The sequence below is a fragment of the Salvelinus fontinalis genome, chromosome 30, assembly GCF_029448725.1.
Source record: "Salvelinus fontinalis isolate EN_2023a chromosome 30, ASM2944872v1, whole genome shotgun sequence".
NCBI classification, from domain to species: Eukaryota; Metazoa; Chordata; class Actinopteri; order Salmoniformes; family Salmonidae; genus Salvelinus; species Salvelinus fontinalis.
The window spans coordinates 28,567,052-28,593,862 of NC_074694.1; the positions used below are offsets into that span (position 1 = coordinate 28,567,052).

At 44.5% G+C, this 26,811-nt stretch overlaps 1 protein-coding gene across 2 annotated transcripts in view; it reads right to left on the bottom strand.

Annotated features, from left to right (window-relative positions):
* Positions 1-5,628: 5,628 nt before the first annotated feature.
* Positions 5,629-26,811, bottom strand: part of LOC129828957 (sorting nexin-29-like) — a 122,178-nt gene continuing 100,995 nt past the window's right edge. For both annotated transcript variants that reach the window (XM_055890300.1, XM_055890301.1), the window contains 3 exons: positions 25,177-25,317; positions 13,568-13,707; positions 5,629-8,214 (listed from right to left, as the gene is read on the bottom strand). In XM_055890300.1, the coding sequence (XP_055746275.1) occupies positions 8,085-8,214; positions 13,568-13,707; positions 25,177-25,317 (411 nt within the window). In that variant the 3' untranslated portion in view covers positions 5,629-8,084. The remainder of the gene's footprint in view (positions 8,215-13,567; positions 13,708-25,176; positions 25,318-26,811) is intronic.

The window sequence follows — 26,811 nt, forward strand, 5'->3', positions numbered from 1 at the left end:
CCCATCCTAACTGGGCATGTACACAATTTTCTGGTCAATAGACAATGCACATTTAGCACACACTCGTCTTCATCTACCGAACACACCCCTGGAAATTCCGGAGTGTGTTAGTAAACAAAAGCGCAGGAAGGAATAAATAAAGACTTAAGGCGATGTATAACTGATGTTAAAGAGCCAGCAGTAGAAGTAATATGCAGATGTAACATTCAGAATGTGTTTATCCATCCAGGTAGCCTAGCGGTTAGAGCGTTGGGCCAGTAACCAAAAGGCAACTGGTTTGAATACCAGAGTGAACTCCAGCAACACACTTCACTCTATTTCGCTCCAGGGGGGCCGTCCTGCTATGGCGGACCCTGTAAAACAACACAAATGATATTGGTGGGGTACACAGTTAGTAGGTGTTATGGCGGACCCTGTAAAACAACACATTATATTGGTGGGGTACACAGTTAGTAGGTGTTATGGCGGACCCTGTAAAACAACACAAATTATATTGGTGGGGTACACAGTTAGTAGGTGTTATGGCGGGTGCAAGGAAATACCTATGTGCCTAGTTCTTATCAATCAATGCAGTAAATATCAAACAAGCACATAATAATACATTTCAAATCAAATTTTATTAGTCACACGCGCCGAATACAACATACAGTGAAACGCTTACTTACGAGCCCCCTAACCGACAGTGCAGTTAAAATAAATATGGATAAGAATAAGAAATAAAAGTAACAAGTAATTAAAGAGTATTTAAACATTATTAAAGTGACCAGTGTTCAATGACTATGTACGTACAAAGGGCAGCAGTCCCTAAGGTCCGGGTAGAGTAGCTGGTGGTAGCCAGCTAGTGATACTAAGGGGCAGAGTAGGACAAAGGACAAGGCACTGGGGGAGGCCTAGTGGGCCTAGTCTAGTGGTGGCTGTTTAACAGTCTGATGGCCTGGGGATAGAAGCTGTTTATCAGTCTCTCGGTCCCAGCTTTGATGCACCTGTACTGTCTTTTTTTATTTATCTGTATTGTTGTTTATTACACATTTTCTTTGGTGAAAATAAATTAAACCTAAATTAAACCTCATTATTGTGATGGCAGAAACTGAACAAGACCTGCAGAAAATGTTATTATGTATAGACAATTGGTGCAAAAGATGGATCAATTGACACAGATAATGCATTTTAGACCAAGTACTACGAGAAGTATTTTTCAGTTTTGGTGAAGAAATGCTTGAGTTTACTGGCAATGAAAAATATTTGGGTCTTTATTTTGATGAACGGCACATTTCCCCTGGCCGACTCAGCAAATAGAGCTCTTTGGGGAGGAATAGGGAAAACAAAAACACTGAAAGATATTGGTTTTGCCACGTATTTCAAACTGTGTCAGACATGCGTGTCTCCTGTTCTGGACTATTCAGCAGGAGTGTGGGGTGCTAAGAGGTATCTCAAAAACCCTAATAGAGCAGGATGTCATTTTTTAGATATCCACAAGTTTGCACCTATACTGACAATAACTAGGCACACGGGCTGGGAACCGTGTAAGGTGAGATGGGAGCATGTATGGTGAGACTTTGGAATAGACTCTTGGATATGCCAATTGCCAGAATAGCAAGCAACGTTTTTCAATGGGATCTCTCCATATGAGAGCATGGGCAACTGATGGTTTGGGCTAGGCCCCTTAGTTCTCGTAAAGGGAAATCTTAACGCTACCGCATACAATGACATTCTAAACGATTCTGTGCTTCCAACTTTGTGGCAACAGTTTGGGGAATGCCCTTTCCTGTTTCAGCATGATAATGCCATGCACAAAGCGAGGTCCATACAGAATTGGTTTGTCGAGATCGGTGTGGAAGAACTTGACTGGCCTGCATAGAGCCCTGACCTCAATCCCATCTAATACCTTTGGTATGAATTGGAACACCAACTGCGAGCCAGACCTAATTGCCCAACATCAGTGCCAGACCTCACTAAAGCTCTTGTGGCTGAATGGAAGCAAGTTCCTGCAGCAATGTTCTAACATCTAGTGGAAAGCCTTCCCAGAAGAGAGGAGGCTGTTATAGCAGCAAGAGGTAGATTTGGCGTAGACAGAAACATAGAAAAGTACCTCATCCCCACTGTGAAGTATGGTGGTGGATCTTTGATGTTGTGGGGCTGTTTTTCTTCTAACGGCTCTGGACAAATTGCTAGGATACATGGTATCCTGGACTCCATCAAGTACTAGCAGATATTAAATCAAAACCTGACTACCTCTGCTAGAAAGCTTAAACTAGGCCGTGGTTAGATCTTCCAGCAGGACAATGACCCAAAGCACTTCATAATCAACACAAAAATGGTTCACTGACCACAGAATCAAGGTTTTGCCATGGCCATCCCAGTCCCCTGACCTAAACCCCATAGAAAACCTGTGGGATGAGCTGAAGAGGAGAGTCCACAAGTGCAGACCTCGGAATCTGAAGGATTTGGAGAGATTCTGTATGGAGGTCTCAGATCCCTTGCCATGTGTTCTCCAACCTCATTACGCATTATATGAGAAGACTCAGAGCTGTTATCTTGGCAAAGGGAGGTTGCACAAAGTATTGAATGAAGGGATGCCAGTAATTGTGGCACACATACAGTTGAAGTCGGAAGTTTACATACACTTAGGTTGGAGTATTTAAAACTCGTTTTTCAACCACTGCACAAATTTCTTGTTAACAAACTATAGTTTTGGCAAGTCGGTTAGGACATCTACTTTGTGCATGACACAAGGAATTTTTCCAACAATTGTTTACAGACAGATTATTTCACTTATACACTGCTCAAAAAAATAAAGGGAACACTTAAACAACACAATGTAACTCCAAGTCAATCACACTTCTGTGAAATCAAACTGTCCACTTAGGAAGCAACACTGATTGACAATAAATTTCACATGCTGTTGTGCAAATGGAATAGACAAAAGGTGGAAATTATTAATATTATATTAATTAGCAAGACACCCCCAATAAAGGAGTGATTCTGCAGGTGTTGACCACAGACCACTTCTCAGTTCCTATGCTTCCTGGCTGATGTTTTGGTCACTTTTGAATGCTGGCGGTGCTCTCACTCTAGTGGTAGCATGAGACGGAGTCTACAACCCACACAAGTGGCTCAGGTAGTGCAGCTCATCCAGGATGGCACATCAATGCGAGCTGTGGCAAGAAGGTTTGCTGTGTCTGTCAGCGTAGTGTCCAGAGCATGGAGGCGCTACCAGGAGACAGGCCAGTACATCAGGAGACGTGGAGGAGGCCGTAGGAGGGCAACAACCCAGCAGCAGGACCGCTACCTCCGCCTTTGTGCAAAGAGGAGCACCGCCAGAGCCCTGCAAAATGACCTCCAACAGGCCACAAATCCAATCCCTTTATTTTTTTGAGCAGTGTAATTCACTGTATCACAATTCCAGTTGGTCAGAAGTTTACATACACTAAGTTGACTGTGCCTTTAAACAGCTCGGAAAATTCCAGAAAAAGTCATGGCTTTAGAAGCTTCTGATAGGCTAATTGATATAATTTGAGTCAATTGGAGGTGTACCTGTGGATGGATTTCAAGGCCTACCTTCAAACTCAGTGCCTCTTTGCTTGACATCATGGGAAAATCAAAAGAAATCAACCAAGACCTCAGAATTTTTTTTTAGATCTGGTTCATCCTTGGGAACAGTTTCCAAATGCCTGAAGGTACCACGTTCATCTGTACAAACAATAGTACGCAAGTATAAACACCATGGGACCACGCAGCCGTCATACTGCTCAGGAAGGAGACGCGTTCTGTCTCCTAGAGATGAACATACTTTGGTGCGAAAAGTGCAAATCAATCCCAGAACAACAGCAAAGGACCTTGTGAAGATGCTTAGAGGAAACAGGTACAAAAGTATCTATAACCACAGTAAAACAAGTCCTATATCGACATAACCTGAAAGGCCGCTCAGCAAGGAAGAAGCCACTGCTCCAAAACCGCCATAAAAAAGCCAGACTACGGTTTGCAACTGCACATGGGGACAAATATCGTACTTTTTGCAGAAATGTCCTCTGGACTGATGAAACAAAAACAGAACAGTTTGGCCATAATGACCATCGTTATGTTTGGAGGAAAAAGGGGGAGGCTTGCAAGCCAAAGAACACCATTCCAACCGTGAAACACGGGGGTGGCAGCATCATGTCGTGGGGGTGCTTTGCTGCAGGTGGACTGGTGCACTTCACAAAATAGATGGCATCATGAGGAAAGAAAATGATGTGGATATATTGAAGCAACATCTCAAGACATCAGTCAGGAATTTAAAGCTTGGTCACAAATGGGTCTTCCAAATGGACAATGACTCAAGCATACTTCCAAAGTTGTGGCAAAATGGCTTAAGGACAACAAAGTCAAGGTATTGTAGTGGCCATCACAAACCCCTGACCTCAATCTTATAGAACATTTGTGGGCAGAACTGAAAAATTGTGTGCGAGCATTGAGGCCTACAAACCTGACTCAGTTACACCAGCTCTGTCAGGAGAAATGGGCCAGAATTCACCCAAGTTATTGTGGGAAGCTTGTGGAAGGCTACCCAAAACATTTGACCCAAGTTAAACAATTTAAAGGCAATGCTACCAAATACGAATTGAGGGTATGTACATTTCTGACCCACTGGGAATGTGATGAAAGAAATAAAAGCTGAAATAAATCATTCTCTCTGACCTTAGAGAGCCTTGTTTTGTCTCTATTTGGTTTGGTCAGGGTATGATTTGGGGTGGGCATTCTATGTTTTGTTTTTCTATGATTTTGTATTTCTATGTTTTGGCCGGGTATGGTTCTCAATCAGGGACAGCTGTCTATCGTTGTCTCTGATTGGGAACCATACTTAGGTAGCCCTTTTCCCTCCTTTCTTTGTGGGAAGTTAACTTTGTTTGTTTGTTTGTGGCACATAGCCCTTAAACTTCACGGTTGTTTTGTATTGTTTATTGTTTTTGTCAGCGTCATTTCTAATAAAAAGGAATATGTACGCTCACCACGCTGCGCTTTGGTCCAGTTCTTACGACGGCCGTGACACTCTCTACTATTATTCTGACATTTCACATTCTTAAAATAAAGTGGTGATCCTAACTGACCTAAGACAGGGAATTTTTACAAGGATTAAATGTCAGGAATTGTGAAAAACTGAGTTTAAATGTATTTGGCTAAGGTGCATGTAAACTTCCGACTTCAACTGTATTTTTGAGAAAAATATTTGTTTTATAAGAATTTAGTTTTTCTTTCAATTATTTTACTTTAATTAAAGGTTTGATTTTTGTGAATATTTTGAATGAGGATAAACAATAAAGAAAAACATTTCACTGCCCGTTTTACTCATATTTACCAAGGGTTCCAATATTAGTCAAGGGCACTGTATCTGTAAAGTCCCTCAGCCGAGCAGTTATTTTCAAACACAGATTCAACCACAAAGACCAGGGAGGTTTTCCAATGCCTCGCAAAGAAGGCACCTATTGGTAGATTAAAAAAAATAGAAGCAGACATCGAGCATGAAGTTATTAATTAAACTTTGGCTGGTGTATTAATACACCCAGTCACTACATAGATACAGGCATCCTTTCTAACTCAGTTGTCAGAGAGGAAGGAAACCACTCAGGGATTTCACCATGAGGCCAATGGTGACTTTAAAACACATACACAGTTTAATGGGTGTGATAGGAGAAAACTGAGGATGGATCTACAACATTGTAGGTACTACACAATACTAACCTAAATGACAGAGTGGAAAGGAAGCCTGTATAGAATAAAAAATATTCCAAAACATGTATCCTGTTTGCAACAAGGCCTAAAGTAATACTGCAAAAAATGTGGCAAAGCAATTCACTTTTTGTCCTGAATAAAAAGTGTTATGTTTGGGACAAATCCAATACAACACATTGCTGAGTACCACTCTCCATATTTTCAAGCATAGTGGTGGCGGCTGCAGCATGTTATGGGTACGCTTGTAATCGTTAAGGACTGCCAAAGATGATTCTAACATGTATTGACTCAGAAAAATATATAATTTTTCTTCCACTTTGACCATTCGAGTATTTTGTGTAGATTGTTGACAAAAAAATTACAATGAAATCGATTTTAATCCTGCTTTATAACACATCAAAATGTGGAAAAAGTCAAGGGGTGTGAATACTTTCTGAAGGCACTCTACATACTGTATATACGTTGATGTCTTTATCTAGCCTTTATTTAACTAGGCAAGTCATTTGACCTAGATAGTTTGTGTGTATGTATTGATGTGTAGGCTACGTGTGCCTTTCTGTTTAAAAATGGATGTAGTTCAGTCCTTGAGCTGTTCTTGTCTATTAATGTTCTGTATTATGTCATGTTTCATGTTTTGTGTGGACCCCAGGAAGAGTTGCTGCTGTTTTGCAACAGCTAATAAGGATCCTAATAAAATACTCCCCCAAAAATACATTGATCCAATTAATTTACATAATGTTCATGCCCTTAATGAATCATCAAGAACCAATATTGTCACAGATCCGTTCCTGCTTTGGACTTCCATATGTAGAATATCACAATAACAACACCATTGGTATGTATGTACAGTATGAACCCCTTTATTCATTAGTCTCTCTGTGCCACTGTCTTTTAAGGCAGACTGTTAGGCTAAACGGTAGGACAGAAGGTACAAGAGAAGCCCTCTAAAGACAGGAGCGTTGTGGAGGGCCAGGAGTTTTTCTTTCTCTGACCATGTGACCTGATAGGGCAACACTTTGGGCTCTAGTCGTGAAATGACCAGGAAACACTCTAGGCTCTAGTTACAGCCTACAACTAGGGTCCAGAGTTTCTCCTGGTCAGGTCACATGATCTGGGGAAAACTCCTGGTCCTAGCCATGAGACACAAACAGGAAATGAACCTTAGTAGCGGTCCTGTAGAAGTGGCAACGACAACATCACATAATGTCTGAGTAGAAAGAACAGCTAGATCAATTGAAGTGCTTCGTTATGAATAGATAGAACCAGCGTCCTGTTTCTCCATGTCAAGTTTAACATACAATATGCAACAGCAGCGCTGTTTGTCGGGGTGAATGAAAAAAAAATACATTTGTTGTTTATCATTAATATTTTATAATTGTGCTTCAAAATAAGATTGGTAATCATTTCATCATTTGCTCCTATTATTGATGTGTGCATACTGATTTACAGTCTTCCCCAGTGCGTTATCATCTGCAGCTTCCTGTTTAAATCTAATTTTAACAGTTCTGATTGGACAGCTGACTGGGGGGCGGTCACAAGAACAACTTCCATCACAAGCAATCTCTTATTTTTCCCCCCGAAGTAATCTCTATACTTGAGTAAAATGTATGTATTTAGGATTTCTATTTTATACAAGTTAAAGCAGTGTACAAACTGCATCTGTAAATTACTTTTCATGCACTTGATCAAGCGGCTTCTCTTCAAGTGTTACCCAACTGTAAGACATTCATCTATGATCTATTCACTGTTAAGTCTCCTGATAAGTCACATTCAGTCCACAATCACTGGAACGGCTGGATAATCAGTCCAGCAGTAATATTTGTATTAAAAGTCCTTAAATTGTGTGATGGAATATGTCATTGTGCACATTATCGTATGGTAACAGACTGGCAAAATAAATATAAAAGATGAATGCCCATTGCTTTGGTTAATGTTAGGTAAAAGGATGATGTCAAAATAAAAAAATGGCACCGAAATGCTGACATTGACCAAGAAAACACCTGTTAGTTTTGTTTGAAGAACACTTCTCTCTGTCCCCACACCTCAATGCAGAAAAGCTAGAAAACACTGTAGGTACCATGACCATGATACAGTTTCACTACAAAACTGAGTAAAATTAGGAAACAGTCCTCCCATCTTGTTTTAATGCCCAGTTAGTCCATGTGTGGTCTTTGAGTGAATCCTCCGTTCAGGAGAGCAGGCATAGTTAGCCTCTGGGGTTCCAAGAATTTCAGGATAAAAGGTTCTCCTGTTGCCTCTCCCCTCCATAACCTCCACTGTCCGTCTCTCTCTCAGGCTCTGCGTTAGTCCAGGAGCAAGAAGTACCCCTCAGTATCAACAAATCAAAGAAAAGATCAGAGTGTAGAGGGTAGAGGTTAGAGGTCGCCGCTCTGGGGCTCTGGGTTGCGGCCCTCCTGATTGCGGTTGCGCCCCAGTCTGGGAAAGCGTGACGAGGCTTTGGACCGGGCTGTCTTACTGCTCCCCTCGCTGGCCACTGATGTGTCCCTGGGAGGAGACAAAAGGTCAAGAATTCAGCAAAGGAAACCAGAGGTTAGTAATGCCACTTAGGGTTTTTATTTTATTCTTGGCACCAACCAGAACTTGAGGCTAGAACTTGAACTGTGTTTTCTGTGTTCCTGTGAATGTGCCATTTTGGGCAGAACGTGCTGGCTGCTGACACTAAAGGCGACACTTTTGGGGTGAGGTGAGACCGAGTCACCTCCCAAGAAAGGAGTGATGACAAGTGCAGCTTTTGAAGAATCAGGTTCTAATCTCTCTCCATCTCAGCCCCCTCCTAACCAGGGGCCCACTCAGTCATTCATAAAAGAAAGGTCACCATTTTGGATGAGTCATCAATGAATCAATGGATTTTGGATGAGTCATCAACCACTGACAGCTCTACTGTTAATGTAGATATCATCAACTCAGCTCTTTATTTAGCTGAAGAATAGCGCCAGAGGGGATGGCTTCCGTTTTACGGGCTCCTAACCAATTGTGCTATTTTGTGTGTTTTTTCGCATAGTTTATAACTTATTTTGTTGATGCTACCATCTCCTATGACCGAAAAGAGCTTCTGGATATCAGAACAGCGATTACTCACCTCAAACTGGACAAAGATAATTTTTTATGAGTCGGACTCAAAGGATATAATGTTCCCAGACAAGGCCCAAACCCCCGTCATTCACATGAAGAAAAGAAAGAAATACATGGGGCGGAGATCAGGATGCCTTGTGAGAATAATTCCGCGAGTGGGTAACCCGCCTCTACCATCCATTCTATTAGCCAACTGTCACACCCTGATCTGTTTCACCTGTCCTTGTGATTGTCTCCACCCCCTCCAGGTATCGCCCATCTTCCCCATTATCCCCTGTGTATTTAAACCTGTGTTCTCTGTTTGTCCGTTCCCAGTTCGTCTTGTTTGTCAAATCAACCAGCGTTTTGTTTCTCAGCTCCTGCTTTTTCCCAGTCTCTCTTTTCTCGCCCTCCTGATTTTGACCCTTGCCTGTCCTGACTCCGAGCCCACCTGCCTGACCACTCTGCCTGACCCTGAGCCTGTCTACTGTCGTGGAAATTCAAAGTCAGTACTGGTATCCACCCGTGACCGCTACCTCTCAGATCATAGGCGGGTCCAGCTGCTCAATAATAAACATGGTTCACCCTGAGATCCCAATTTCTGATCTCCTGTGCACAGTTTACCCAGATCTTCAGGAGCGGTCAACAGGTGAAGTTGCAGATCACCTCCTCGTCGCCAAGAATGTTGTGGAAATTCAGTACTGAGAGAGACTTGGTCATTTCTTCAAACAATCATCTTTATTTAATATCGATGAATTATTGAAATGATGAAGCCGTCAGCCCAGAAGTCTTGACTGTCGGACCGAGTGCTTGAACCATACAGAGAATACTGTGTCCTTATATACCAAACCTAAAAATGCTTCAACCATGGCTGGCTCCACCCTTCCCATATAGATTGGGGGGACCATGAGACACTTTGGGCTCATCCTGTCTTTATCTGCCCCTGGCGTTATCTTAACCCCCAACCCTGGCCTAATTTCCTAGATGCCAGGATGTCTAAGAACCACTGAGGCCTTTGTTCTACTCCTCTCTATCCCAGTCACAATCACCCCACATCCTGTCACTGGAATGCCAGCTGTAGGTTTTATCACCAGGTCAATCAATGTCCACGACAGCTAGACTAGCTGCAGGAAGCTAGAGTGGACACCATAAAACTCAGCATTAGCAGGACAGACATATCTTACTGTTTGTTAAGTAAATCATTGTTACATATCCAACAAATAAAGTGAATACATAATTTTTCCCTCACACTACCAACCTGTACCTTTGCCCCCCACTGGATTTTTGACCGCTGCTTATCCTGAGCCTGCCTGCCATCCGGTACCGTTGCCTCACCTCTGGTTTACTGACACCTGCCTGCCTTGACCTGTCTATTGCCTGCCCCTATTGGATCATTAAACTATTGTTTATTCAACGTGGTCTGCATCTGGGTCTTACCTTCATACTTGATACCAACGTGCAATTACTGGAGAATAAACTGGATGAGCTCCGTTCGAGACTATCATACCAACAGGACATTAAAAACTGTAATATCTTATTACTGAGTCGTGGCTGAACGATGACACGGATAATATACCGTTGGCAGGGTTTTCCGTGCATCGGAAAAATAGAAAAGCTACGTCTGGTAAAACGAGGAGTGGGGGTGTGTGTCTATTTGTCATTAACAGCTGGTGCACGATGGCTAATGTTAAGGTAGTCTCGAGGTATTGCACGCCTGAGGTAGAGTACCTCATGATAAGCTGTAGACCACACTATCTACCAAGAGAGTTTTCATCTCTATTTTTTGTAGCCGTCTATTTACCAACACAAACCGACGCTTGCACGAAGACCGCACTCAACGAGCTGTATACGGCCATAAACAAACAAGAAAATGCTCATCCAGAAGCAGTGTCCTAGTGGCTGTGGACCTAAATGCAGGGAAACTTAAATCTGTTTTACCTCATTTCTACCAGCATGTCACATGTGCAACCAGAGGGGAAAAACTCTAGACCACCTTCACTCCACACACAGAGACGCGTACAAAACTCTCCCTCGCCCTCCATTTGGAAAATCTGACCATAATTCTACCCTTCTGATTCCTGCTTACAAGCAAAAACTAAAGCAGGAAGTACCAGTGAATCGCTTAATACGGCAGTGGTCAGACAATGCGGATGCTACGCTACAGGACTGTTCTCCTAGCACAGACTGTAATATGTTCCAGGATTCATCAAATGGCATTGGGGAATATACCACTTCAGTCACCAGCTTCATCTATCAGTGCATCGATGACGTCCCCCCCACAGTGACCGTATGTATATTTCCCAACCAGAAGCCCTGTATAACAGGCAACATCCACACCAAGCTAAAGGCTAGAGCTGCCACTTTCAAGGAGCGGGACACTAATCCGGACGCTTATAAAAAATCCTGCTATGCCCTCAGACGAATCATCAAACAGGCAAAGCCTCAATACAGGACTAAGATTGAATCCTACTACACCGGCTCTGACGCACGTCGGATGTGGCAGGGCTTGCAAACTATTACGGACTACAAAGGGAACCCAGCCGCAAGCTGCCGAGTGACGTGAGCCTATCAGATGGGCTAAATGCCTTTTATGCTCGCTTTGAGGCAAGTAACACTGAAGCATGCATGAGAGCACCAGCTGTTCTAGACAACTGTGTGATCACGCGCTCCGTAGCCGATGTGAACAAGACCTTTAAACAGGTCAACATTCACCAGGTTGCGGGGCCAGACGGATTACCAGGACGTGTACTCTGAGCATGCGCGGACCAACTGGCAAGTGTCTTCACTGACATTTTCAACCTCTCCCTGACCAAGTATGTAATACCCACCATAGTCCCTGTGACCAAGTAAGCAAAGATAACCTGCCTAAATGACTACCGCCCCGTAGCATTCACGTCGGTAGCCATGAAGTGCTTTGAAAGGCTGGTCATGGCTCACATCAAACACCACCATCCTGGAAACCCTAGACCCACTTCAATTCTCATACCGCCCCAACAGATCCACAGAAGATGCAATCTCAATCGTACTCCACACTGCCCTTTCCCACCTGGAGAAAAGGAACACCTATGTGAGAATGCTGTTCATTGACTACAGCTCAGCGTTCAACATAGTGCCCACAAAGCTCATCACTAAGCTATGGACCCAGGGACAAGACACCTCCCTCTGCAGCTGGATCCTGGACGTCCTGACGGCCCACCCCCCAGGTGGTAAGGGTAGGCAACAAAACATCTGCCACGCTAATCCTCAACACAGGGACCCCTTAGGGCTGCATGCTTAGTCCCCTCCTGTACTCCCTGTTCACCCACAACTGTGTGGCCTGGCACGAATCCAACACCATCATTAAGTTTGCAGATGACACAACGGTGGTAGGCCTGATCACCGACAACGATGAGACAGCCTATAGGAAGGAGGTCAGAGACCTGGCCGTGTGGTGCCAGGACAACAACCTCTCCCTCAACATGAACAAGACAAAGGATATTATCGTGGACTACAGGAAAAGGAGGGCCGAACACGCCCCCATTCATATCGACGGGGCTGTAATGGAGCGGGTCGAGAGTTTTAAGTTCCTTGGTGTCCACATCACCAACAAACTATCATGGTCCAAACACACCAAGAAAGTTGTGAAGATGGCACGACAACACCTTTTTCCCCTCAGGAGACTGAAAAGTTTTGGCATGGGTCCCCAGATCCTCAAAAAGTTCTAGAGCAGCACCAATGTGAGCATCCTAACTGGTTGCATCACCTCCTGGTATGGCAACTGCTCGACATCCGACCGTAAGGCACTACAGATGGTAGTGCGTACAGCCCAGTACATCACTGGGGCCAAGCTTCCTGCCATCCAGGACCTATATAATAGGTGGTCAAAGACTCCAGTCATCAGAGTCATAGACTGTTCCCTCTGCTACCGCATGGCAAGCGGTACCGGAGTGCCAATTCTAGGTCCAAAAGGCTCCTTACCAGCTTCTACCCCCAAGCCATAAGACTGCTGAACAATTAATGAAATTGCCACCCGGACTATTTGTATTGACACCCACCCACCCTTTGTTTTTACACTGCTGCTACTCGCTGTTAATTATCTATGCATAGTCACTTTACCCCTACCGACATGTACAAATTACCTCGACTAACCTGTACCACTGAACATTGACTCGGAATCGGTACCCCCTGTATATAGCCTCATCATTTTTTATTTTTTTACTTCAGTTTATTTAGTAAATATTTTCTTAACTCTATTTTCTTACAAGCCCTTAACCAACAATGCAGTTAAGTAATAATTTCATGGTAAGGTCTACAACCTGTTGTATTCGGCGCATGTGATCAATCAAATTTGATAATTCTATCTCAGCGTTTTAGAACCTCTGTGCTATGACTATCAGCTGCTACAGAACAGAATTCTTGTTGGGATCTGTGATTGGTCGTGCTCACCGAGTGGTCACAGCCTCAATTGGTGTGAATGATGCAGGAAATGACTGGATCCTATGACTGAGCTGGCACAAGAAGTCCCTTTCAAGGTGTTCACAAAACAATTTGCATTATCTATCGCACTCGCACACAGATGTGTCAGGCAATGCATTATTATGAAGCACTTTGTGAAATGTGTGTTTTCCCCATCTGACAATGCACACTCTGACACACACACACACACACACACACACACACACACACACACACACACACACACACACACACACACACACACACACACACACACACACACACACACACACACACACACACACACACACACACACACACACACACACACACAGACAGTGGGGTCACTCACTGGCAGAAGGGCAGCAGCTGCAGCAGGGTCTCCTTAGTGGGTTTAGCAGAGAACTCTGGCAGGGTCTGGATCAGCTTGTTCAACACCATCCTCAGGTACGACTGGAGCTGTTTCCTACGCTCCTCTACAAACTTGGCATCCTAAGGAGAAGAGTGGACAGAGGCAAGGGAGACATTAAAACTATACCATACAGAATGAGAGGGAAAGTACAGGTAGGAGTTATAGATAAGTGTGTAGGGTAAGTGGGTGGAGAATGATGCCAGCTGTCAGATTAGATAAGGTCCCAGCTGCCATGTCTCATTTAATGGTTTGTTTGCATGGAAATGTAACACCCCCATTTCTCTGTCTCTCTCACTCTCACTCAGTGACACACTGAGCCTCTCTCAGTCCTTGTCTCTAGCACCTATGCTCTGTGGATGCTCTGTGGATCAAAATTGCAATCATTCAATTGAAAACTGTGGGTGTACAATGTAACACTTTTGAAGTTTATATATGAAAACCATCAGAAAAATGTTAAATGAACACTTTTCAAAGCGTTGCTCTTTTAACACTGTCATAGTGTGCTTTTCCTCACTCCAATGGTGTAGATACTATTACAGTAGGTGACTGAGTGAGTGTTGTCCAACTGATACTTTTCAACACCGGTGGCATTTACATTTTACAACTCAGTGTGAAAGGTACACTGCTATGGTGTTCAAAGACACCGTGAATTTAACACTTTAGAATTTTAAAATTGCAGTCTACTACTTTTTCTAGCTGTCTGTCTTTCCAGTGAATTGTAGAGTTGCCACCAATGGCTATGTTTGTTAGACAGGCAGAGTTGTTGTATTCATTCTTCTTCTTAAGTAAATGTGTTATCATTCAAATAAAACACTTTAGGACAAAATATTTGATATATATATATATATATATATATATATATATATATATATATATATATATAGTAAATCAAATCAAATTCTAGGTCACATGCGCCGAATACAACAGGTGTAGACCTTACAGTGAAATGCTCACTTACAAGCCCTTAACCAACAATGCTTTAAGAAGTCTTAACAAAAAATAAGTGTTCAGTAATAATAGATAAGTAAAAAATAGAAAATAAAAGAAACAAATAATGAAACAGCAGCAGTAAAATAACAATAGCGAGGCTAAATACAGGGGGTACTGGTACAGAGTCAATGTGCGGGGGCACCGGTTAGTCAAGGTAATTGAGGTAATATGTACATGTAGGTAGAGTTAAAGAGAGAACAGTCTATGACTAGGGTGACTGGAGTCCTTGACAATTTTTAGGGCCTTCCTCTGAAACCGCCTGGTATAGAGGTCCTGGATGGCTGGAAGCTTGGCCCCAGTGATGTACTGGGCCTTACACACCACCCTCAGTAGTGCCTTGCGGTCGGAGGCCGAGCAGTTGCCATACCAGGCAGTGATGCAACCCGTCAGGATGCTCTCGATGGTGCAGCTGTAGAACCTTTTGAGGATCTGAGGACCCATGCCAAATCTTTTCAGTCTCCTGAGGGGGAATAGCCTTTGTCCTGCCCTCTTCTCGACTGTCTTGGTGTGTTTGGACCATTGTAGTTTGTTGTTGATGTGGACACCAAGGAATTTGAAGCTCTCAACCTGCTCCACTACAGCCCTGTCGATGAGAATGGGGGCGTGCTCGGCCCTCCTTTTCCTATAGTCCATAATCATCTCCTTTTTCTTGATCACATTGAGGGAGAGGTTATTGTTCTGGTACCACACGGCCAGGTCTCTGACCTCCTCCCTATAGACTGTTAAACAGTCTGATGTTATAAAATTGTTCAGGGGATGTAACACATACTAAAGCCCAGGCCCAGACAAAATACGTGGACATGTGTTAAAGCACTGTGCTGAACAATTGGCTGGTGTTTTTACAGACATTTTCCAATCCTCACTCGACCAGCAACACGTGCCAGTATTGTGTAAAAACTCAATAATTATACCAATTCCTAAAGCATCTAATCCCTCTTTGCTGAATGACTACCGCCCTGTCGCCTTGACATCCTTAGTAATGAAATGCCTTGAGAAAATTGTGAAAAGTCATATTCTCAGAGTCACCCAGAAGCTCCTCGACCCATTTCAGTTTGCCTATCAGCCTAGCAGAGGAGTTGATGACGCCATTCTTACCCTCCTTAACATGGTCTATAGACATCTAGAGGGTGCCAAATCCCATGTCAGGGTTCTGTTTGTTGAATTTCAATTTACATTTACATTTACATTTAAGTCATTTAGCAGACGCTCTTATCCAGAGCGACTTACAAATTGGTGCATTCACCTTATGATATCCAGTGGAACAACCACTTTACAATAGTGCATCTAACTCTTTTAAGGGGGGGGGGGGTTAGAAGGATTACTTTATCCTATCCTAGGTATTCCTTAAAGAGGTGGGGTTTCAGGTGTCTCCGGAAGGTGGTGATTGACTCCGCTGACCTGGCGTCGTGAGGGAGTTTGTTCCACCATTGGGGTGCCAGAGCAGCGAACAGTTTTGACTGGGCTGAGCGGGAACTGTACTTCCTCAGAGGTAGGGAGGCGAGCAGGCCAGAGGTGGATGAACGCAGTGCCCTTGTTTGGGTGTAGGGCCTGATCAGAGCCTGAAGGTACGGAGGTGCCGTTCCCCTCACAGCTCCGTAGGCAAGCACCATGGTCTTGTAGCGGATGCGAGCTTCAACTGGAAGCCAGTGGAGAGAGCGGAGGAGCGGGGTGACGTGAGAGAACTTGGGAAAGTTGAACACCAGACGGGCTGCGGCGTTCTGGATGAGTTGTAGGGGTTTAATGGCACAGGCAGGGAGCCCAGACAACAGCGAGTTGCAGTAATCCAGACGGGAGATGACAAGTGCCTGGATTAGGACCTGCGCCGCTTCCTGCGTGAGGCAGGGTCGTACTCTGCGAATGTTGTAGAGCATGAACCTACAGGAACGGGTCACCGCCTTGATGTTAGTTGAGAACGACAGGGTGTTGTCCAGGATCACGCCAAGGTTCTTAGCACTCTGGGAGGAGGACACAATGGAGTTGTCAACCGTGATGGCGAGATCATGGAACGGGCAGTCCTTCCCCGGGAGGAAGAGCAGCTCCGTCTTGCCGAGGTTCAGCTTGAGGTGGTGATCCGTCATCCACACTGATATGTCTGCCAGACATGCAGAGATGCGATTCACCACCTGGTTATCAGAGGGGGGAAAGGAGAAGATTAATTGTGTGTCGTCTGCATAGCAATGATAGGAGAGACCATGTGAGGATATGACAGAGCCAAGTGACTTGGTGTATAGCGAGAATAGGAGAGGGCCTAGAACAGAGCCCTGGGGGACACCAGTGGTGAGAGCACGTGGTGCGGAGACAGATTCTCGCCACGCCACCTGGTAGGAGCGACCTGTCAGGTAGGACGCAATCCAAGCGTGGGCCGCGCCGGAGATGCCCAGCTCGGAGAGGGTGGAGAGGAGGATCTGATGGTTCACAGTATCAAAGGCAGCCGATAGGTCTAGAAGGATGAGAGCAGAGGAGAGAGAGTTAGCTTTAGCAGTGCGGAGCGCCTCCGTGACACAGAGAAGAGCAGTCTCAGTTGAATGACTAGTCTTGAAACCTGACTGATTTGGATCAAGAAGGTCATTCTGAGAGAGATAGCAGGAGAGCTGGCCAAGGACGGCACGTTCAAGAGTTTTGGAGAGAAAAGAAAGAAGGGATACTGGTCTGTAGTTGTTGACATTTTCAATGAAATCCAGCCTTACATTCTGTCTTCTCCTTAGATGGGGGGCTGGTTTTGTGGCTGTTGGACTTCCTGAATCAACGCTCACAGCGAGTCAAAATAGGTCCCCACGTGTCGGACATATGCAACACCAACACAGGCTCTCCTCAGGGAAGTGTTTTGTCCCCACTCCTGTACACAAATGGTTGTACTAGTTCCTATCCTGACAGGCACCTCGTTAAGTTCGCTGATGACACTGCCTTGATCAGCCTGTTGCATGATGACGAGGAACATCATGGCCCGGTCCTAGATGACTTTGTAGAGTGGTGTGAGGAATCACACTTGGTCCTCAATACCAACAAGACCAAAGATGTGCATAGATGTGCATAGATGTGCATAGAAGCGTACAACACCTACCTCTGCAACATCTATCAGAGGTCAGAATATAGAGATTGTAGGGGAATACAAATATCTGGGTGTCCTCTTGGACAATAAGCTTCAGTGGAGTAAATGTACAGACCTGATCCACAAAAAGAGCCAACAGAGACTGTACTTTCTCAAAAAGCTGGGATCTTTTAATGTAGACTGTACTATATTGACTCTGTTTTACAAATCTTTCATTGAGAGTATTTTAACTTTTTGTATTGTTTGTTGGTTTGGCAATGCCACTGTCAGCCAGAGAAATATGCTGAGAAGGATTATCACCACAGCAAGCAAGGTACTTGGAGTCAAACAGACAGGCCTGGATGAGATCTTTAAGGTGACTGTGACTGATGTGGTGTACTCCTCAATGCCAACGGAAGAATCCTGGAACATATTCCAGTCTGTGCTAGGAAAAAAGTCCTGTAGCTTAGCATCTGCTTCATCTGACCACTTTCTTATTGACCGAGTCACTGGTGCTTCCTGCTTTAGTTTTTGCTTGTAAGCAGGAATCAGGAGGATACAGTTATGGTCAGATTTTCCAAATGGAGGGCGAGGGAGAGCTTTGTATGCATCTCTGTGTGTGGAATAAAGGTGGTCTAGAGTTTTTTCCCTCTGGTTGCAAATTTAACATGCTGGTAGAAATGAGGTAAAACAAATGTAAGTTTCCCTGCATTAAAGTCCCCGGACACTAGGAGCGCTGCCTCTGGATGAGCGTTTTCCTGTTTGTATACAGCTCATTGAGTGCGGTCTTAGTGCCAGCATCGGTTTGTGGTGGTAAATAGACAGCTACGAAGAATATAGATGAAAACTCTCTTGGTAAATAGTGTGGTCTACAGCTTATCATGAGATACTCTACCTCAGGCGAGCAAAACCTTGAGACTTCCTTAGATTTTGTGCACCAGCGGTTGTTTACAAAAATACATAGACCGCCACCCCTTGTCTTACCAAAGGCCGCTGTTCTATCCTGCCGAAAAAGCTTAAAACCCACCAGATGTATGTTATTCATGTTGTCGTTCAGCCACGACTCGGTGAAACATAAGATATTACAGTTTTTAAGGTCCTTTTGGTAGGATATACGTGCTCGTAGCTTGTCTCTTTTATTATCCAATGATTGTACGTTGGCTAATAGGACCGATTGCAAAGGCAGATTACACACTCGTCGTCTGATCTTTACAAGGCACCCAGACCTTCGTCCCCGAAATCTCAGTCTCTTTCTCCTGCGAATGACGGGGATCAGGGCCTTGTTGGGCGTCTGGAGTAAATCCTTCCTGTCCGACTCCTGTCCGAGAAAAAGTATTCTTCCAGTACGGGGTGAGTAATCGTTGTCCTGATATCTAGAAGCATTTTTCGTTCATAAGACACGGTGGCAGAAACATTGTGTACAAAATAAGTTACAAATAACATGAAAAAACACACACAACAGTGTAACGGATGTGAAATGGCTAGCTAGTTAGCGGGTACGCGCTAGTAGCATTTCAATCAGTTATGTCACTTGCTCCGAGACTTTAAGTAGGGTTGCCCCTTGCCCTGCAAGGGCCGTGGCCTTTGTGGAGCGATGGGTAACGACCGTGCTTCGTGGGCAACCGTTGTTGATGTGTGCAGAGGGTCCCTGGTTCGCGCCCGTGTCGGGGCGAGGGGACGACGTAAAGTTGTACGGTTACATTGATGCTGTTGACCTGGATCACTGGTTGCTGCGGAAAAAGAGGAGGTTGAAAGGGGGGTGAGTGTAACGGATGTGAAATGGCTAGCTAGTTAGCGGGTACGCGCTAGTAGCATTTCAATCAGTTACGTCACTTGCTCTGAGACTTTAAGTAGGGTTGCCCCTTGCCCTGCAAGGGCCGTGGCCTTTGTGGAGCGATGGGTAACGACCGTGCTTCGTGGGCAACCGTTGTTGATGTGTGCAGAGGGTCCCTGGTTCGCGCCCGTGTCGGGGCGAGGGGACAGTGTAAAGTTATACTGTTACAACAGCACAATTGGTTAGGAGATCGTAAAACAGCATTATTACAGCTTAATGAGGAATTATTTTCCAACAGTCTTGAAGGAGTTCCCACATATGCTGAGCACTTGTTGGCTGCTTTTCCTTCCTCCTGATGCAGCACTCCATCACTCTCTTTCTTGGTCAAATAGCCCTTAAACAGGCTGAAGGTGTGTTTTGGGTCATTGACATGTTGAAAAACAAATTATAGCCCCACTAAGCGCAAACCAGATGGGATGGAGTATTGCTGCCGAATGCTGTGGTAGCCATGCTGGTTAAGTGTGCATTGAATTCTAAATAAATCACTGACAGTGTCACCAGCAATGCACACCCACACCATCACACCTCGGGTGCTCCATGCTTCACGGTGGGAACCACACATGTGGCGATCATCCATTCACCTACTTTGGACTCATCAGACCAAAGGACAGATTTCCACAGGTCTAATGTCCATTGCTCATGTTTCTTGGCCCAAGCCAGTCTCTTCTTCTTATTGGTGTCCTTTAGTAGTGGTTTCTTTGCAGAAATTCGACCATGAAGGCCTGATTCACGCAGTCTCCTCTGAACAGTTGAAGTTGAGATGTGTCTGTTACTTGAACTCTGTGAAGCATTTATTTAGACTGCAAACAGAGGTGCAGTTAACTCTAATGAACTTATCCTCTGGGTCTTCCTTTTCTGTGGCGGTTTTCATGAGAGCCAGTTTCATCATAGCGCTTGATGGTTTTTGCAACTGCACTTGAAGAAACTTTCAGAATTCTTAAAATTTCCCGGATTGACTGACCATGTCTTAAAGTAATGATGGACTGTCGTTTCTCTTTGCTTTGTTCTTGCCATAATATGGACTTGGACTTTAACCAAATAGGGCTATCTTCTGTATACCACTCCTACCTTGTCACAAAACAACTGATTGGCTCAAATGCATTACAAAGGAAAGAAATTCCACAAATTAACAAGGTACACCTGTTAATGGAAATGCATTCCAGATGACTACCTCATGAAGCTGGTTGAGAAAATGCCAAGAGTGTGCAAAGCTGTCATCAAGGCAAAGAGTGGGTACTTTTAAGAATCTAAAATATATTTTGATTTGAACCCTTTTTTGGTTACTACATGATTCCATATGTGATATTGTAGTTTGGATGTCTTCACTATTATTCTACAATTTAGAAAATAGTAAAAATAAAGAAAAACCATTGAATGAGTAGGTGTGTCCACATTTTTTACTTGTACTGTATATATATCTATCATAAGGCGTTACTTTGATGGCCTAGTTTCTCCCAAAGACAGTGGTTGTATTCACCTGCAGTAGTGCATGCTGGTAAATATGATAATAATGGGCGTGGTTTTAAATGTTTTTGAGTGTTTTACTCTACATTGAGTGACATCATCACACTCAACTCTGGTTAATAAAACAAACACAAGCAACACCCCGATTGAACAGTATATTAAAAGATATGAACAACAGCTGGTCTTCAGTTACACAAAGTAACGCCACATCAACATCAAAACTGCTTACACTAGGATACGAACACAGACAATTGTGTTGTACAGCTCTACTTATAGCTACCATCCTCACCTGCTGTTTCAAGGCAAACCTGCTACAGCCCACTGACTGACGGACAGACGGACGGACGCACACACACGTATGTAGCGTAGAGACACAGATAGAGGCAAATATAGCCCCGTAGTTCTTTGTTTGCCACGTCCCTAACCTGTCTGTTCCAGATGACTCATTTTAGTATAGTACATCTCACTATACGACAGAGCCTCACATACACTCCCCACACATGGAAATCAACACAGAGATGACACTATGGAGGTGTAAGTTTATATGTACACGTATAAAGACATGAACTATTCTTATCCCATCAGCGTTCACCTGTCTGCTACTGTATATGAGGCATGTTACTGTAATTTAACTCACTATAAGACAGGGACACACTCGGGTAGACATGGATATCAACACAACACTGAAGGCACAGACACAGGGAGATATCGCTATAGATAGGATCGCCACTGGCTACACCTGTCCGCTATGAGGCATGTTACATCAATTTACAAGACAACTCAGACAGATACACACGGGCATGTGTATCCACATGTGTGTACAGACATTGAGAGCATGGCGACACAAGTGAACCACGCAGTCAAAGTGAGACAGAGGACAAATCTCAAGATCAGAGGGAACAGTATGACCAACTCAGTATCACAGATTATTGTAAAATAGACACAAATATCTTATTGGAAATTCGTGACCGGCACACGATTTTGTATACAGTGAATTTCAATCACAGATTAAGACAGTAGGTTACTTAAGACAGAAACGACAGGAGGGAGGTTGGTAGGGGGGGATAGGTGGGCATAGAACAAGAACGTCTAGCAACCCAAAAGCACGGCCATGCCAATTCACAGAGCGGTGAGACAGATGTGAGTAGTCCTGACAGAGGAAGGAAGCAAAGCGACGAGAGCTCAAAGTAGGCCAACACAGCTCCAGCAAAGGATCATGGGTAGGGCATGAACAGATTTGTGAGGCTCAAAGGAGTTGTTTGCGATGGAACTCAAATGCAAAGCTTGTGACGGGTTTAGTGAATAGAAACGCATCGTCCGTAGGGGTACAACAATCAAGCCATGACACAAACACACCATTTTTAGCTTGGAAGATACATAATATAAACAAAGAGATGCGAACTATAAAGATAGTTAACCTTGTTTTGTAACTAATGTCACAAACAGGAAGTGTAGACTAAAATACAAAAACATCAGCGAGATACTGTAGAATAGAAATCAGGCCACCACATTGACTTATGATTATGGCACGCAAAGAAACTCCTCAAAGACTGCTCCTATGAAAATGCTTATACACACAAACCGCCGTGCAACTGATGCATAAAAGATCACAAGCAATTCAGGAATGTTCATACAAGACCTCCACAATGTCTCTTTGCCATCATTAAAGGCATTAGACATGCATATTGAATGTTACATGTGAACACAACATGCAAGATTCAGAAATGATTCCACGTTTACTGGTTAATTATTCACTTAGCTCTCCTGTTCTGTCGCTCAAGGTGCAACGCCAGCCCTGACTTTTACAGCCCTCCATATACTGTAATATTACAGCTCATAACGATCTTGTGTTATTATCATCAGAAAGATCAAATGCTGTTTAAAAAATGATGAGAGTAGGACAGTAGACAGTTCCATAGTCTCTAACAGCGCTCTGATTTGGTGGAACCCCCATAACACTACACTCTACAAAGCAGCCCAGCAGGGGAGGAAGAGGAAAGCAGCAATTGAAAAATTGACTGATTTGATCCAAATGAAAGGAACATGGGTAGGAAAGACGCAGAGAGAGAGAGAGAGACAGAGAACTAGAGAGACAGGAAAAACCTCCATCAAAGCAATAAGAATTCTCTGTGAATCTGAGACGAGAAACCCTGACAGTTGAACTCTGGGGAGCAGAGCAGAGCAGACAGACAGTGGCAGCCTTTGATGTCATCATTCTTCCTTCCGCAGTCATGGCAATGGTGTCCATCAGGACGGATGTGACAGGTGCGCTCGGGAACATTTAGCGTGTTTTGCCAGCCGAGCCCTTGACAAATCAGCTGTTTAGGGGCTGTCAGTGTCAGATGTGTGTGTGTGTGTGTGTGTGTGTGTGTGTGTGTGTGTTGGTGAGGCTATGTCAATGCAGTTAGGAGATTCTCAGAGACAGCAGGAGGCCGAGTAATGCTCAGATAATGTTGCCGTGGTAATACATTGTGCTGTGATTCTTATGTACACTGGCAGTTATGGCGCTTGACATCACAAAACTGAGATGTATTAAAATGTCATCACACAACACTACCTGTATTCCATTCCATCATCCATACACCTGATCCTGCAAGCTAACGCAGATACATCCTATAGGTATTGTGGCTATTAGAATTAGCTTCTTACATATACGGCCCCATGCTGTAGCCAACTGACAAGATTAGCTACACGTCTCTCTCTCTCTCTCAGGATCAGGTGTTCTGTGTGTGTGTGTGTGTGTGTGTGTGTCTGTGTGTTTAGCAGGCATGATGACCCAGGGTCCTTGGTGTGTAAGGTTGTTAGCTTCTCAATGAGGATAACCATGGCGGGGCTGAGGCAGAGTGCGTGTGTACACTTGTGTGTGTATGCGTGTTTACGTATGTATGTGTGTATGTGCATGTGTGTTCCTTCCTGTTTCCCCATCTCCGTGACAGCTCTCTCGTTTCATCCATACCGTAGCAGATATCCATGCTACCCAGTTAAAAGGATTTGGAGAGGTTTCTCTCCCCATGACCACTGATCATATGGACCAACATTAGCATCCCCCCATCATTAACTGAACACATCCACCATGTAAGCCCCAGCGTCTACCTTAGAATATATACAGCATAGATATTCCATATTTCCGAGCTGCAACGATGCTGTGTTTCATGAAGAGAGAGCAAACTGAACATATTGTGCGTCCCCAGTGAGTGAAATAAAGAGAACAGTTTATCTGTTTGACTACAGTGCTGTTAAACAACACATCTCCATAACAGCATCTCCGTCAGAGGAGATCAGATAGACAGAGGGGGAGGCTTTTTGCCAGCGCACCACGCTTCACCTGAGGGAGAAGAACTAAGCCTTGTCTGTACAAAGTGTTCCTTCTGAGAGGATAGAGGGAAGGAAGGAGGGAGGGAGAGAGAATCAGAGGAAACAATGATGAGATTAAAAGTGACATGACAGCCCATACCCCAGGTAAGCAAGCTCACTGATTACACACACAGACACACAAAAATGCATACACACACGCACACATACCTACCCATGCACGCACACCTACCCATGTACACACACACACGCGCACACACACACACACACACACACACACACACACACACACACACACACACACACACACACACACACACACACACACACACACACACACACACACACACACACACACTACCCTCTCAAATGCATACCCACATTCACCTACCCATATGCACACACGCAAACACACACACACACACACACTCAATTACCAACGCAATCCTGTCTCTATGTGAACCCTCTGCCCCTACGTCTTTACTGTCAGCTCCAAACACCCTCTCACACTATCTAGTTTTAAACTCTGCCCCCAGGCCTGGTGCACTCCTTTGTGTTTCCATGTCAAAGTTACTCTACAACTTCTGTAACAAAAGCACTCACAGCCCCCTCAACTCTACTCAGAGACTTAAAAAGACTCCTTCCCTCTGGAACTGAAAGGGAGAGGGAGGAAGAGAGTAAGGAGAGAGCGGTGGAGAGATGAAGACAGAGAGAGGGAGGTAATGTTGCCCAGGGGCTACTGTAACTAACATCCAAGCCTGTCGATTCAAGTGATGGACAAGTGACCACAATATGACTTAACAATGCATTCACATTCAATACATTTGACTACAGGTCATTTAAAACAACATTGAAGGAGGGTGACCAATAGTAAAAACCGGATTACATCAAAAAGGCAACGATCTCCCCGACCGTACATACCTTGTTCCCTATGGCTTTCTTGGGTGGGAAGTTGAAGGTGCCGACTTGCGGGAATTGTGAGCGTAAGTGGTTGTGGAGCGTCCGGAATTCCGTGTAGCGTCTGTAGACATTCCATTCGTTGTCTAGGATACGGATGTACACCTACGGAACAGGTAAGACACAAACAACAACACAAACAGCGCCACAATCAGAATACTTTCTGTGGTACAAATCCTGCTCTTACGAAACCGCTCACAGTCTACAGAGGAGGAAATTAGCCAACCATAATGTCTCAATAAGGTTATCTATTCTCAATATGGCAGTAAAACATAGTAGGCCACTCTCTGCCTGTGCACTGCTATTTTCATGCATCATTAAAGGAGAGCGTTGGATTCCTTTGTTCAGCTGCTGATGGTCTGTGGCAGGCAGACACTGGGGATTGTGAAGGGAGGATAAGAGAGGCAATTACAACTCGAGGAGGGAGAGCGAGAGGGGGAGAGTATGAGAGGGAAAGCGATAGAGTGAGAGATGTTATTTTCAAATGGAGGAAAGGAAAGACGAGGAGAGAACAGAGATGCCATTTTCACGCATCATAGTCTCTCCCTCAAGCCTAGCTGGAGAACAGTGTCACAACGGTGAAGCAACGTAGCGTTAGAATTAACAGACGTCCCATCTCAAAGCTATAGAGGCACAGACTGATCCTGTCTATTGGGGTTCAGTTGTCCTATCTGAGGTGACAAGCAATCACTTTATCACCTCTGTACTTTTTTGAAAACTTTTCTTCTGAAAGTGAGGGACTGTAGAGTAGAGAGAAATGAAGAGAAGACAACAAAGGCAGCATTTTAAACAGCCTGAAGCTTAGATGAACCTGTTGTTTGTTCGTAATTGTAGTTTTCAAGGGGGAGTGTGTGTGTGTGTGTGTGTGTGTGTGTGTGTGTGTGTGTGTGTGTGTGTGTGTGTGTGTGTGTGTGTGTGTGTGTGTGTGTGTGTGTGTGTGTGTGTGTGTGTGTGTGTGTGTGTGTGTGTGTGTGTGTGTGTGTGTGTGTGTGTGTGTGTGTAGGCACATGTGCGTATGTGCTGTGCGTGGCATGCGTGTGCATGTGTGTTCGTGTCTGTGATCAAAGCGTTAGGATGAAACGGGGCAAATGGGTGGACACTGGGTCCCTGGGGAGGGCTGGCCAACCTGGGCCAACATTAAAGTCCTCACACCCCACAATAAGACCAGTACTCTTGGAAAACTGCCCCCTGGCACACTCACACACAGTAGTCGTGTGCGCGCAGACACACAACACTCACACACAATGTATTCTCTCTCACTCATACACACACACACACACTGTATTCGTGCACAGGCAAAGTGGAGCGGGTCGAGAGTTCCAGGTCCTTGGTGTCCACTTCACGAACAAACTATCATGTTCCAAACATACCAAGACAGTCGTGAAGAGGGCACGACAAAACCTTTCCCCCTCAAGAGACTGAAAAGATTTGGCATTGGCCCCCACATCCTCAAAAGGTTCTACAGCTGCACCATCGAGAGCATCCTGACCGGTTGCATCACTGCCTGGTATGGTAACTGCTCGGCATCTGACAGTAAGGCGCTACAGAGGGTAGTGCGAACGGCCCAGTACATCACTGGGGCCAAGCTTCCTGCCATCC